The following is a 12,524-nucleotide window of genomic DNA, read 5'->3' on the forward strand; positions in this document are numbered from 1 at the left end:
AGTTAATGAAAATACAGGAATTTAAGAACTTATTAAAGAATTAAAGAACTCATGCTACTATGGCATTCGGAAGGAATGTATGCACAAAAAATGAAATTTAAACTCCATATAAGTTCTTAAAGCAATTCTGAAAATGATCATGTTACATATATAAAATTAGATTCTGGAGACAAAAGGGTTAAATAAATTTCTTAAATTTCTGGTGAATATCAAGAAATTTCAAAACTAGATTTTTTATTAACTTTCCTTATTAATAAGGATATAGATACAATAATCATGCAATATGCCTAAAAAATGGGTTGTGCATGATGCTATAGTTGCAATGAAGGCTTCAATCAAAGGACTTAGCAGCAAGAACTATAGAAATTAAGTAAATATGTTAAGATATTGAACCAGTTTTAAGTAGATGGAACTCTAACTACATGATGCTGGAGTAAATTTTAAGTATGAAAAGAAGTCTTACTCTGATATGAGAAAAAAAAATTTTAACATAGGATGTGGTTACAAAAAATCAGTACCACATAATGGGGGCAAGCATCTAAAAGATACAATACTAGTATGGTCAAGCAATTCAGCAAATTCTGCATCTGACATAAATGAGTGATCTAACAAGATTTAATGATAAGTGTATTATTCCTTTTGTCATCTAGAATTTATTCAATCCATACTATTAAAGCCTGTCTTTTAAAGTATTGGGAGTTTATGATGTAATCCAAAAACTGATTGAGAGGTATTGAGGACCAAAGCACAATGGCTTTTATGGAAACACAACAATAAAACTTATATAGGAAGTGCTACTAGATGCCCCATAAAATATAGAGGTGCTACTGGTGATGCATAAAATAAACCAGACATTTTGAGAAAAGAAGAGAACAGATAGACAGAGCAGAGAAAGAGAAGGAATAAAGAAAAATATAATCAAAATACATCAAAACCCCCAAGCAAGAAGCTAAGAAGAGATTTTTACAACAGCAGCACAAGTATTAAATTATATTTTAATTGCAAAATAAAAAGTTTAATGCATCTCTTATTTCCATCACACTCTTGAAAGGTACAGTTATAAATTTTTTTTTTTTTTTTTGAGTCAAAGGAATAATAAAAAAAATTAAATAAACCAGAAATTTAAATTTTTGGTATTTATCAAAAATAAAAATAAAAACCTTTAATGAATCTGGTCTTTGATCAGTTCCAAATTGATAAAAAATTTCTTTACACTCTCGAGAGGTTAGTAAATAGGCTTCAACAAAGTTGCTTTCTTCCAGACTGTATTTCACAAAATCTTTTAAAGCTAAAATTCATGTTATATATATATATATATATATATATATATATATATATATATATATATATATATATATATATATATATATATATATATATATATATATATATATATATATATATATACACACCCCCCTTAATGTGTTATATCTAATACAAAAACACTAGATTTTAAATTTTTTTGAATACAAAATATTTCAAGGGGTCCCTCAAGACCCTCGAATAATTAATGGGTGCCTAATATTTTCAAAAAAAAAGTTTTTTAAAAGTATGTCAACCTGGTACTCAAATGAAGCAAAATTATATAAAAATTTCAAAAATAATATTTAATTTGGAATAATTTTAACTTATTTATTAAAATTGTAATAAAAATACATAAAAAATGCATTTTTTTGTTTTTTGTTAAAAAACGTAATTTTTCATGTAATAAAACCAAAAATAACAATTCTATATTTGAAATCTATATTATTTTTGAAATTTTTATATAATTTCGCTTCATTTGAGTACCAGGTTGACATTTGAAAAAAAAATTTTTCGAAAATGTTAGGGACCCATTAAATATTCAATGGTCTTGAGGGACCCCTTAAAATATTTTTTATTCAAAAAAATTTTTAATCTTGTGTTTTTGTATTAGATAGAACACATTAAGGGGGTCTCTGCATATATTTTTCAAAAATGTTGTTATTTGGGACACCCTAATATATATACATATATATATATATATATATATATATATATATATATATATATATATATATATATATATATATATATATATATATATATTTATATATATATGTTTTATATATAAATATATATATATATATATATATATATATATATATATATATATATATATATATTTATATATATATATACATATATATATATATATATAGACTTGGCCAGGATAGCGTGCTATTTCAAGTCTTTCTATGACCACACAAATATTTGGTTTTGATGATTTAACCACAGCTTTTAACAAATGCACTGAAAAAATTGGTTTAATAATAATTACAGATAATTACATTGAGAATAAATAACTTCCACACATTTATCTTTAGTAACGCTTTTATATTAGCAAAACGCTTTTAAAAAAAAGTAGCTAATGATGTTAATTAAAGCATTACTGAAAGTTTTATAAAGTTTTATTTATATTAATTAATTATATAAAATGATTTTATAGGTAAAATAATAAAAAAAGTAAAAAATATTTAAAAAAATTAAATTTCATGAGCAACAACTTTAAACAGGGATGGTCTCTTTAATAAACTTTATATAAGAATCATTAAATTTAATTCACTTCAAAAGTAGGAATTTTTTTGAGAAGAAAAAAACAAACTTTTTTGAAAGCCGTTTGAATTAAATAATGATCGTTATATACATATATATATATATATATATATATATATATATATATATATATATATATATATATATATATATATATATATATACATTTTGTGTATCCGCCTTTTGCTTTAATACAATTAAGAACTCTTCTAGGCATAGACTCAATAAAATTTTTGCACATCGCTTCTGGGACCCTATACCAGGTCTCCTTAAGGTCTCCTTAAGGACGTCCTTCAGCTGGCCAGGTGTGGAAATTTGAACCTTTGCCAATTCACGGTCAATCTAAGCCCAAATGTTTTCAATTGAGTTCAAATCACACTGTGTGAAACACAGTATGATTTACAAATATGTTCTTTTTTATTATATATGTCTTTAAATAGAAAAAAAATTATATCAACTTTTTAAATAAACGATTTAATTATTTTATCTTTTGTTTACAATACTACGAAAAATTGTTTAGAATCTTTTTTTTTAACTTTTAAATATACACATTTATTTAAAAATAGTTATATGAAAGTCGTTACTTTATTTAAAAAGGGTTTTGCATAATATCGTATTATAAAAACAGCAAAGACAAATGACTCAAAGTAATTTATTATAAACAATCTTATCGTTATAGTTAATTATTTTAGTTAAGTTTTAATTTTTACTTTTTTATTTTAGTTTTAGTTAAGTTATTTTATCTTTATTTTATTTTATCTTTCGTTATTTTTGTTTCTCTACAGTTAAGGTAACTTTTTTAGCGCATTTTTAAAATGTATACAAATTTCCAAAACATATAACCAACTGAGGTCAAGTTTTAAAATCAAATAAAATTTTCGTGGTTATATTATGTTTTTTGATAAACAACTTCCACTCATTGGACAATTGTTTTTTTGTTTACAATTACAATTTTCTGTAGTTTTTTCATTTAGGATTTCTTTTTTGTTTAACAAAACATTATTGTGACCTAATTCTTTCCATATTTTTTGTACAACTGTAGCTAACTTTAGTTGTATTTTGATTAAAATTTTTTTGTAATTTATTAGAGGGAGGGAAATCCTTATCGACCAATTTTAAAAACAGTTTTCCTATGTTAGTGGAAACATTTTTGCTATATAGGGGGTTGAACCAAATTACATTTCTGGTTCTATTTCGCTTTTTTGTATTCTTTTTCAGGGTCAAATTTTAGTTCAAAATTTTCAAAACCACTTGTTTTAAGGGCATCTTCAAACATTCATTTAGAGGAATTGAATAGATTTTCATTAGAAGAATTTTGGATTAGCCTGTTATTAATTGAAATCGTGTATTGTTTTAGAATTTGGGGTGAATGATTTGAGTTAATATTAATATATAATAATTTATCGTTTGGTTTTTTGAAAGATTTATATGAATTTTCAGAGAGGTTAAATGTGACATTAAGAAAGTTCACAATCTTTAAACTTATGTTTATTTCGATTTGAAAGCTAATATTTATTAAAGTTTTTATAATATCTTTTCTAGTTTTATCGAGCTGTGGACCAGATTTTTACGCATTACTATTAAACCATCGTCGCAGTAAAGGCCTAAATCATTTATATTGATTATTTTACTTAAAATATTTATTTTACCTCAAAGAGATTGAGGTCGGCAAATTATAGCCGACCTTAATTTTTTTTTTTTTAAACATCTTGGCTTCCAAAAAGGCTGCAAGCAACCACTAATTAATGTTGGAAGTTATTGGAAGAAAAAAGATGAAGATTGTAGAGCAAGATAACGATTGACAGACAACTTAAAAGATTGCAAATAGTATGAATCAGGAAAGCAAGATGAAGGAAACGAGTTCCAAAGAGCTGACGTTCAAGGAAAAAAACTAGACAAATAAGAGTTTTTGGAACACTGAGGAACAGTCACAGAAAAAGGATGAGACTTAATTGAATGACGAGTAACACAAGAATGATTTTTAGTAGATGGCACAATAGTCACTAGCTCTTTAGACCAGTGCCTATTATAGAATTTGTAGAAAAGAGAAAGAGAAGCAACATTTCCACGATGTGATAATGGTTGAAGGTTGGCTGTAAGAGCAGGTCAAACTATGTTTACAATGCACTTTTACACCTTGTCTTAAAGAGAAAGGGCATCATTATAAGATCCGCCCCAGATATAACAACCGTATTCCATACAAGGCCGGATTTGAGATTTATAGAGATAGAGAATAGAAACCGAAGAAAAAAAGTGTCGAGCTTAATAAAGAGATGCAACCTTAGCAAATGCTAATTTTGCAATTAATTGGATATATGGTTTCCAGGAATTATCGGAAGTAAGAGTTAACCCTAGAAGATAAAAAGTAGATAACTCATCAAGTACATGACTTTTCATAAATAAAAGAAGATCTAAATTATTGCGATAACGATTGGCTTAACAAATTGAGTCTTATGAAAGGAATTTCACTTCTGCTACAGCAGAAGTGAGATCTTTTTCATAAAACTCAATTTATTAAGCCTATTGTTATCAGAGAGTGTTGGTTTCTTATCACGACTAAATGGTAGTATCATCAGAATGGTAGTATCACGAATAAATGGTAGTATCATCAGCGAACAATGCCACCTTAGATGTGAGAATATCTGGTAGAACGTTAATGTAAACTAAAAAGAGTATAGGGGCAAGAATAGAACCTTGAGGAACCCCTGAAGTTACAGAATAATAAGAGCGCTGTCCATCAATGACAACTTTTATACTACGATTGGAAAGGAAGGATTCAATAATCTTTAAGATGTTGCCAGATACACAATAAGAAGAAAACTTACGGAGAAGACCAGCATGCCAAACTTTATCAAAGGCTTTTGAAATGTCAAGAGTGATGACCTCTCCACCTTTATCTAATGCACAATAAAACCTATCGGTTATTACTGTTAGCAAATCAGCTGTAGAACGAGAAGATCGAAATCCATATTGATAGTCAGAAAGTAAGTTATTAAATTCAAGACGAGAAATTAAGTGTTTCTTAATTAAAGATTCATAAACCTTGCTTATGATAGGAAGAAGACTAATGGGACGGTAGTTAGACAAATCAGATCGCTAACCAAAACTTTTGAAGATAGGGATAACAGATGCCGCTTTCCAGCAGGCTGGAAAACAAGACTCTGATAAGCACTTGTTAAATAGTTATGAGAGTATAGACGACAGCTCTGGAGAACACTTCTGCAAGACAATAACAGGTATGTTGTCCGGGCCAAAAGTTGTAGAAGAGTCTCGGCAGGAAATCACTTTTGATACAGTAGCTGGAGTGATGCGAATGTCAAGCAATGGATCAATCTGTTTGTTGGCAATATCAGGTAGAACGCAACTAGTGGAATCAAGAGATAATATTCATGAAAAGTTTTTAGTAAACAATTCAGCTTTGTCTTTAGGTGAGGTGACAAAGTCTGAACCATACAAGAGAGGTGGAATTATAGATTTGCCCTTATTATTAATATTATTAAAGATTCTCCAGAAGTCACGAGAGCCTAATTTTTGAGATGAGATACAAGATTTCATGACCTGAGATTAGCGGGCTTTGGCGTTAGACAAAACCTTTTTACAATTGTTTCTAGCAGTAATAAACAGACGTCTGTTTTCTGGAATATTGCTTTGCTGATAGATATGGAAGTAACGGTTTCGATTGGCAATCACAGCAGCACAGTGTGAGGAAAACAAGTGAAGCTTGACCTGGAATCGTTGAGAAGAAACAAAAGATTCTATGCCAGCCTGAATTCACAATGTTATGTAAGAAACACATTTGTAGACAGGAAGATGAAAGATTTCTACCCAAGGGCCATCTCAAAGAAAATCACGGAAAAAATTCCAGTCAGCTTTAAGTTAGTTGTAAGAGGTACGATAAAAGGGGGATTCTGGTGATGAAGAAGAATGAGATATTAGATTTAGAGAGATCAAACTGTGATCAGAAGTACCTAAGGGCGAACATGGAGAAACTGAGCACTGACTAGGATCAGAAACAAGTCATAAGTTGAGTAGAGAAGGTAAATCATTCGGGTTGTCTGGAAAGCGAGTTGGAAAGTTGACTATTTGAGTTAAAGAGTTTAATAGTTTTTGGTACTTTATTCATTTTTAAATTTGTAAAAGAACTTGACTTGAAGCATATATATTACTCAGAACACTGTTTAATAGCCCAAGCAATTGCCTCATTATTATTAATAAACCCTAACCTGTAACAAAGGGCTCCAATGTGGCCTCCGCAATGCACACCAAAAGTACAGAGACACCATCCATGCGCAACATGGCACTGTTAATACTTTGATATTTTTCAGCTGTTGATGGAATCAGCCTCTCTGAGAGCTATCACAGAGTTCGGGAAACCAACCGGCCTCAGAACCATAAAACTGAGATTTAGAGCTGTACCCTCATTAGGAGATAATAGAATGAGTTGTCTAGTCATAAAAAAAGAGACACAAGCAAAAGCCATACATTGAGTCAAGACAGTTTAAGATATTGAACACTAGTGTTCAATATCCTAAATTGGAAATTATGTATTAAAAATACATCTGTGCCGAATTAAGCGTATATATCAGGGTTCGAATTAAGCGTATCACAGTTGCAAATCGCAATTGTTTTTTGCACCTTCACAACTAGTTTTTTCTTAAAAAAAATAATTTTGCAATTTGTTTTTTCTTTCGGTTGTTTATTTACTTTTTTTTTAATTTAGCTTTTTTTTTTTAGCAATTCTTAAAAGTAATGTTTTAGTTATAAAGTACGTCATACTAAATTTATCTTTTGAATAGAAGCACAATCATTTGCTTTTTCACACTGAGATTTTTATTTAACGTTCAGCACTTTTGAATTTAAATTACTTTAAATTCTGCATGGAAGCCAATAATATTTTTAAAGGTCGTTAAAGCGAAAAATTGAAATGGAAAAAGACATTAAAGAGAATTTTTCCATTTTTTATTTTCAACCAAACAGCCTGGTTTTTATCTTTGTTTTTAAAATTGCATCAAATTATGTTATTATTAATAATTTAAATTATTATTTTATCAACAAATTTATATTATTAGTTTTACTACTTTAACTATATTAAAATATATATTAGTTCGTTTTTATTAAAAAAAATTTCTATTAGTTAATCAATGCTAATAGAAACCAGCAACTTTTTTGCTTCAACGTTTTTCAATATAACGACCTTGAGCCTTTTAAAGTTATATTTACTTTGATTTAATAAAAGGATGAAGTACATCACAAGTTACTACAGTAACTTACAGTTACTTAAATATTAACTTATCAATTATATTAATTTACTTAACGTCTGTTCACAAAAAATCCGGAATGAAAAATTGTTCTTAATTGAATACAAAATTAATCGATTTTTGACAAAAATTTTAACTAAAATGAGTGACTGGATATTGTTAACTATTTTATAACCGAAAGTGGTCCTAAATCAGCGGCTTTTCAAACTTTAGTTTTGACTGAATCCATTAGGTTGAAAAAGTAGTCTGGATCAAACTCTTTCAACTTTAATCGAATTCTATTCTTATGGTGGTCAAGATTTTTCGCAGTAAATCCATTTCCATAAACTTTTGTTTTTAAATGTGCCCAAAAATTTTCAATTGGCCTTAACTGCGGTACATTTGGGGGGTTATCTTTAGCGTCGACAAAGTTAATACCTAAAGTGTTGTAAGTTTCTAATGTGTGTTTTGCATAATGACATCTCGCTCCGTCAGGCCATAATAAAATTTTCATGTTTTGATGCTTAGAATTTATAAATGGAAGAAGTCTTTTTGTAATTCATTCTTTAGAATAAGTTTTTGCATCCAGTGCACAGTTTTTTACAGCAAAATAAGGCGATGAATGACCAAAACAACTGATTGCAATCTAAACGAGAACTTTCTCGTCAAACTTTTTTTTGAAGTTGAATTTAATGTTAGGATCAGTTTGAGAACTATCCTTTGTATAGTAGCCAGAGTTTTGTGAACAATTTGCACCATTTACACAGAAATAAGATTTATCGTCCATGATGATTTCAAACTCATTTGATGGCTTGAAAAAAGTTTTTGAAAGTTTTAATAAGTTTTTCTTTTGTTTAATTTCTTGCTTTTCTGTTGTTTTTGGTGCATTTTTTCTTTTGGTATACTTTAGTCCATGCATACTTAATAATCTATTTACGTATGAAACGCTTGTCTTATATTTTAGTGCCAATTTTCTTTGCGAAATCCCGATTCTCTCTTCTGCTCTTGCAATCATGGACTCTCTCTTTTCTGGTGTAATTTTAAAAGGTTTTCTGCCGCAACCGATTTTTCTATTCATTGGCAAATTATTTTCAGACCTTTTAATTATGTCATAAATTGTAGATTTAGCGATTCCCATTTTCTTAAAATGATCCACTGTAAATTTCTTTCCACTGTTTATGTTTTGTTTATAAAAATTTCCAATCACATTTCTAACATCGTTCTCTTTTAGATGCTCCATGTTTATTTGAATTAATTATTTAAACTCAACTTTGCCACAAAATGAAACTGTTGTTGTTGACCGATTAAATTTAAAAATTTCGAATCGAAAATTCGAAATTTAGATTTGTTATTAACACATAGTATAAGCTTCTAACTAAAAATTATTTTAACAAAAATTGTTGAATATAATATGAAAAATACGACACCATTTCTTTTATTTTTTCATTTTAAAATAGTTTTCAAAATAACTTTATAATTTTAAAAATAGTTTTAAAAGTAGAAACATTCTATTGCAAACATTAAACCAGTGATCAGAGGCGATTCTATGAATAAAATGATGGGGGGGTCAAAATCCTCAAAAAACTGACCCAACTGGCTTCTTTCAGAAAAAAAAAAAAAGTTCTCACAATGAAAATTTAACCAACTGAATTGTGTCAAATACCCAACCAACCAACTAAATTCATGAAAAAAGTGACTAAAACTTGGAAATCACCTTCTTCCGAGGGTGTAACACCACTCCACACACACACACACACACACACACACACACACACACACACACACACACACACACACACACACACACACACACACACACACACACACACACGTAAAATAATTTAAAGAACTATAATTCCATTTATTAAAGCAAAGTTTTTTGTTTTACTTTTTATTGGACAAACAATTTGAATAAAAAAATCAAATGAAATCATCAATAAAAACCATTTAAATGAAAAACTTAAATATACTTGAATTTTTAATAGTACACTCGATCAAGATCAACAGTATATTATAAAAAACGTGGTACCTAATGGTTTTTTGCTTTGATCTTACTCATTTGGTCTATAACTTTTTTTTTTTTTTTTTTTTTTTTTTGTTAATTCACCTCCCCAAGGCCCAGAAGGCCACTACAGATGAGGAGGCTAGTTAATTGTGGTTATAACCCTCTCTCAACTCTATAACTCCGAAACACGAACCTTGACGAACAAGACTGCTGCGCAGAGAAACAAGTTGAGCGCGGTACTACCAGGGACGTGGTGGGGATCGAACTCCGAACCTCTCGCTTATGAAGCGAGCGCTCTACCACTACACCACTACCGCAACTTATAGACTCGTATGGTCTATAGGTAAGTTTTTGTGCAAACATGAAGTTTTATGATGATAATTTTTAAATTTATTAATTAGATTTAATTGCTTTGTTTTATTTTATATACGTTTTATGTTATTAAAGTGATAAACTGTATAAAACAGCATGAAACAGCGTCACAAAGTTGTTTTACATTAATACAAGCTCTTTATATTTTTTAAACAACTTTGCAGTTTGTTTTTTTTTATTCAATTAAATACTCTTTAAAAATAACATGTGATTTATTGTCAGCATGAACATTTTAAATAGTTTTCTATGACTAATTAAAGTGGTATATTGTTTCCTTTTTACTCTTACTTCTTTACTTTTACTTTTTTAAGTATCATGTTATGTAAAAACAATTACTTAAAGAAATATCCTAATACTATTAAATGTAACTTGCTCATTACAACTGCAACTTAAACTTTAAATTACAACTTATTATAAATTTCAAAAAACCAAATGACTATCTTTGTTACATTCACTCTGATTCCAACCACCCTCCGCAAATAATAAAGCAAATCCCTATCTCTATTAACAACAGATTATCACAAAATTCCTCGAATGAAAAAACATTTAATTTATCTATACCAGAATACGAAGATGAACTAAGAAGAAATGGCTAATTTCACTAATTTTAATTTAAAGTATAACCCCCAAAAAAGAGAAAAAAAAAGACAAGAAAAAGAAATATAATATGGTTTAACCCCCCTTACAGTAAAAGCATCTCTACCGATGTCGGACATATCTTCCTGAACTTAATCGACAAACACTTTCCAACATCCCACCTCCTAAGTAAACTATTCAATCGAAACACCATCAAATTGAGTTACAGCTGCACCAAAAATATCGAAAGTATAATAAAAAACCACAACAAGAAAATTAGTTCAGAAAGACCAAAAGAATACCCACCCTGCAATTGCATAAAAAAAGAAAACTGCCCTATAATAGGAAAATGTAGAGCCTCTAATGTTATATATATATATATATATATATATATATATATATATATATATATATATATATATATATATATATATATATATATATATATATATATATATATATATATATATATATATATATATATATATATATATATGAAGACCTCAGTGGAAAAACCGGCGTGGTCACATTTAAAAAGTATTGAGAAAGTATTTGTTGATCATTAATAAATGTCTTTATTTAAAGCAAAGAAAAAAAAATTTTTGTATAAAAAATTACAAAATGTTTTGTTTTTGAATAAATTTTAAATAAAATAACTATAATATAAATTTTTTTAAATTGCTTAGTTTCATTTACTTTAAATAAAAACTTTTATTAATGATCAATAACTACTTTCTCAATACTTTTTAAATGTGACAACGCCGGTTTTTCCACTGAGGTCTTCATATATATATATATATATATATATATATATATATATATATATATATATATATATATATATATATATATATATATATATATATATATATATATATATATATATATATATATATATATATATATATATATATATATATATATATATATATATATATATATATATATATATATATATATATATATATATATATATATATATATATAAATTATTAGAAAATCACTAAACAAAAATTTTTCTCATTTTACACTGTGTTTCACCAATAAAGACTCATCAGGATTTCTGATGAGTCTGATGAGAAAAGTTTTTGTTATGTGATTTTCTACTAATTTATAATTGCTCTGTTCTTTTAAGAACATTGAGTACTCTGTTTTGTAAAATACATTTTAAAGTTGTTTAAATATATATATATATATATATATATATATATATATATATATATATATATATATATATATATATATATATATATTTATATATATATATATATATATATATATATTTATATATATATATATATATATATATATATATATATATATATATATATATAAATTATTTCTTTGTTTTATATTTTTACATTAAGATTAAAATATTTACTGTATCCTATATTTAATATATATACTTTTTATCCTATATTTTTTAACTTATTAAAAGTTAAAAAACATTAAAAATGAGAATATTCTCAGAGGCAGGTAACATTTTTGATGAAATTTTTTTTTGATGTTTGTTGCCAAAATCTAGATAGCAACTCTTTTTGCACCACAATATTCCTAAACTTTTAGAAATCCCTACATAAGTGATTACTGTAAATAAAATTTGACAAATTTGCAGCTAAGTGGTCTAAAATAGTTTTATTTCCTCACTAGTTGTGCTTTTGTGTGTAGACTTGCTTAAAGTGGTGACTTTTTAATTTAAATTTAAAGAAAATTTATTGGTTTTAGTACATACATTGTCTATCTTATAGCCTGCTGCTACA

General features: G+C 27.4%; 1 protein-coding gene across 1 annotated transcript in view; it reads right to left on the reverse strand.

Annotated features, from left to right (window-relative positions):
* Positions 1–12,524, reverse strand: part of LOC100204624 (uncharacterized) — a 132,439-nt gene that overhangs the window by 109,974 nt on the left and 9,941 nt on the right. Inside the window, exon 2 of the mRNA XM_065793968.1 lies at positions 1,161–1,288. Within this exon, the coding sequence (XP_065650040.1) occupies positions 1,161–1,288 (128 nt within the window). The remainder of the gene's footprint in view (positions 1–1,160; positions 1,289–12,524) is intronic.

Source organism: Hydra vulgaris, chromosome 03 (genome assembly GCF_038396675.1).
Source record: "Hydra vulgaris chromosome 03, alternate assembly HydraT2T_AEP".
In the NCBI taxonomy this organism is placed as follows: Eukaryota; Metazoa; Cnidaria; class Hydrozoa; order Anthoathecata; family Hydridae; genus Hydra; species Hydra vulgaris.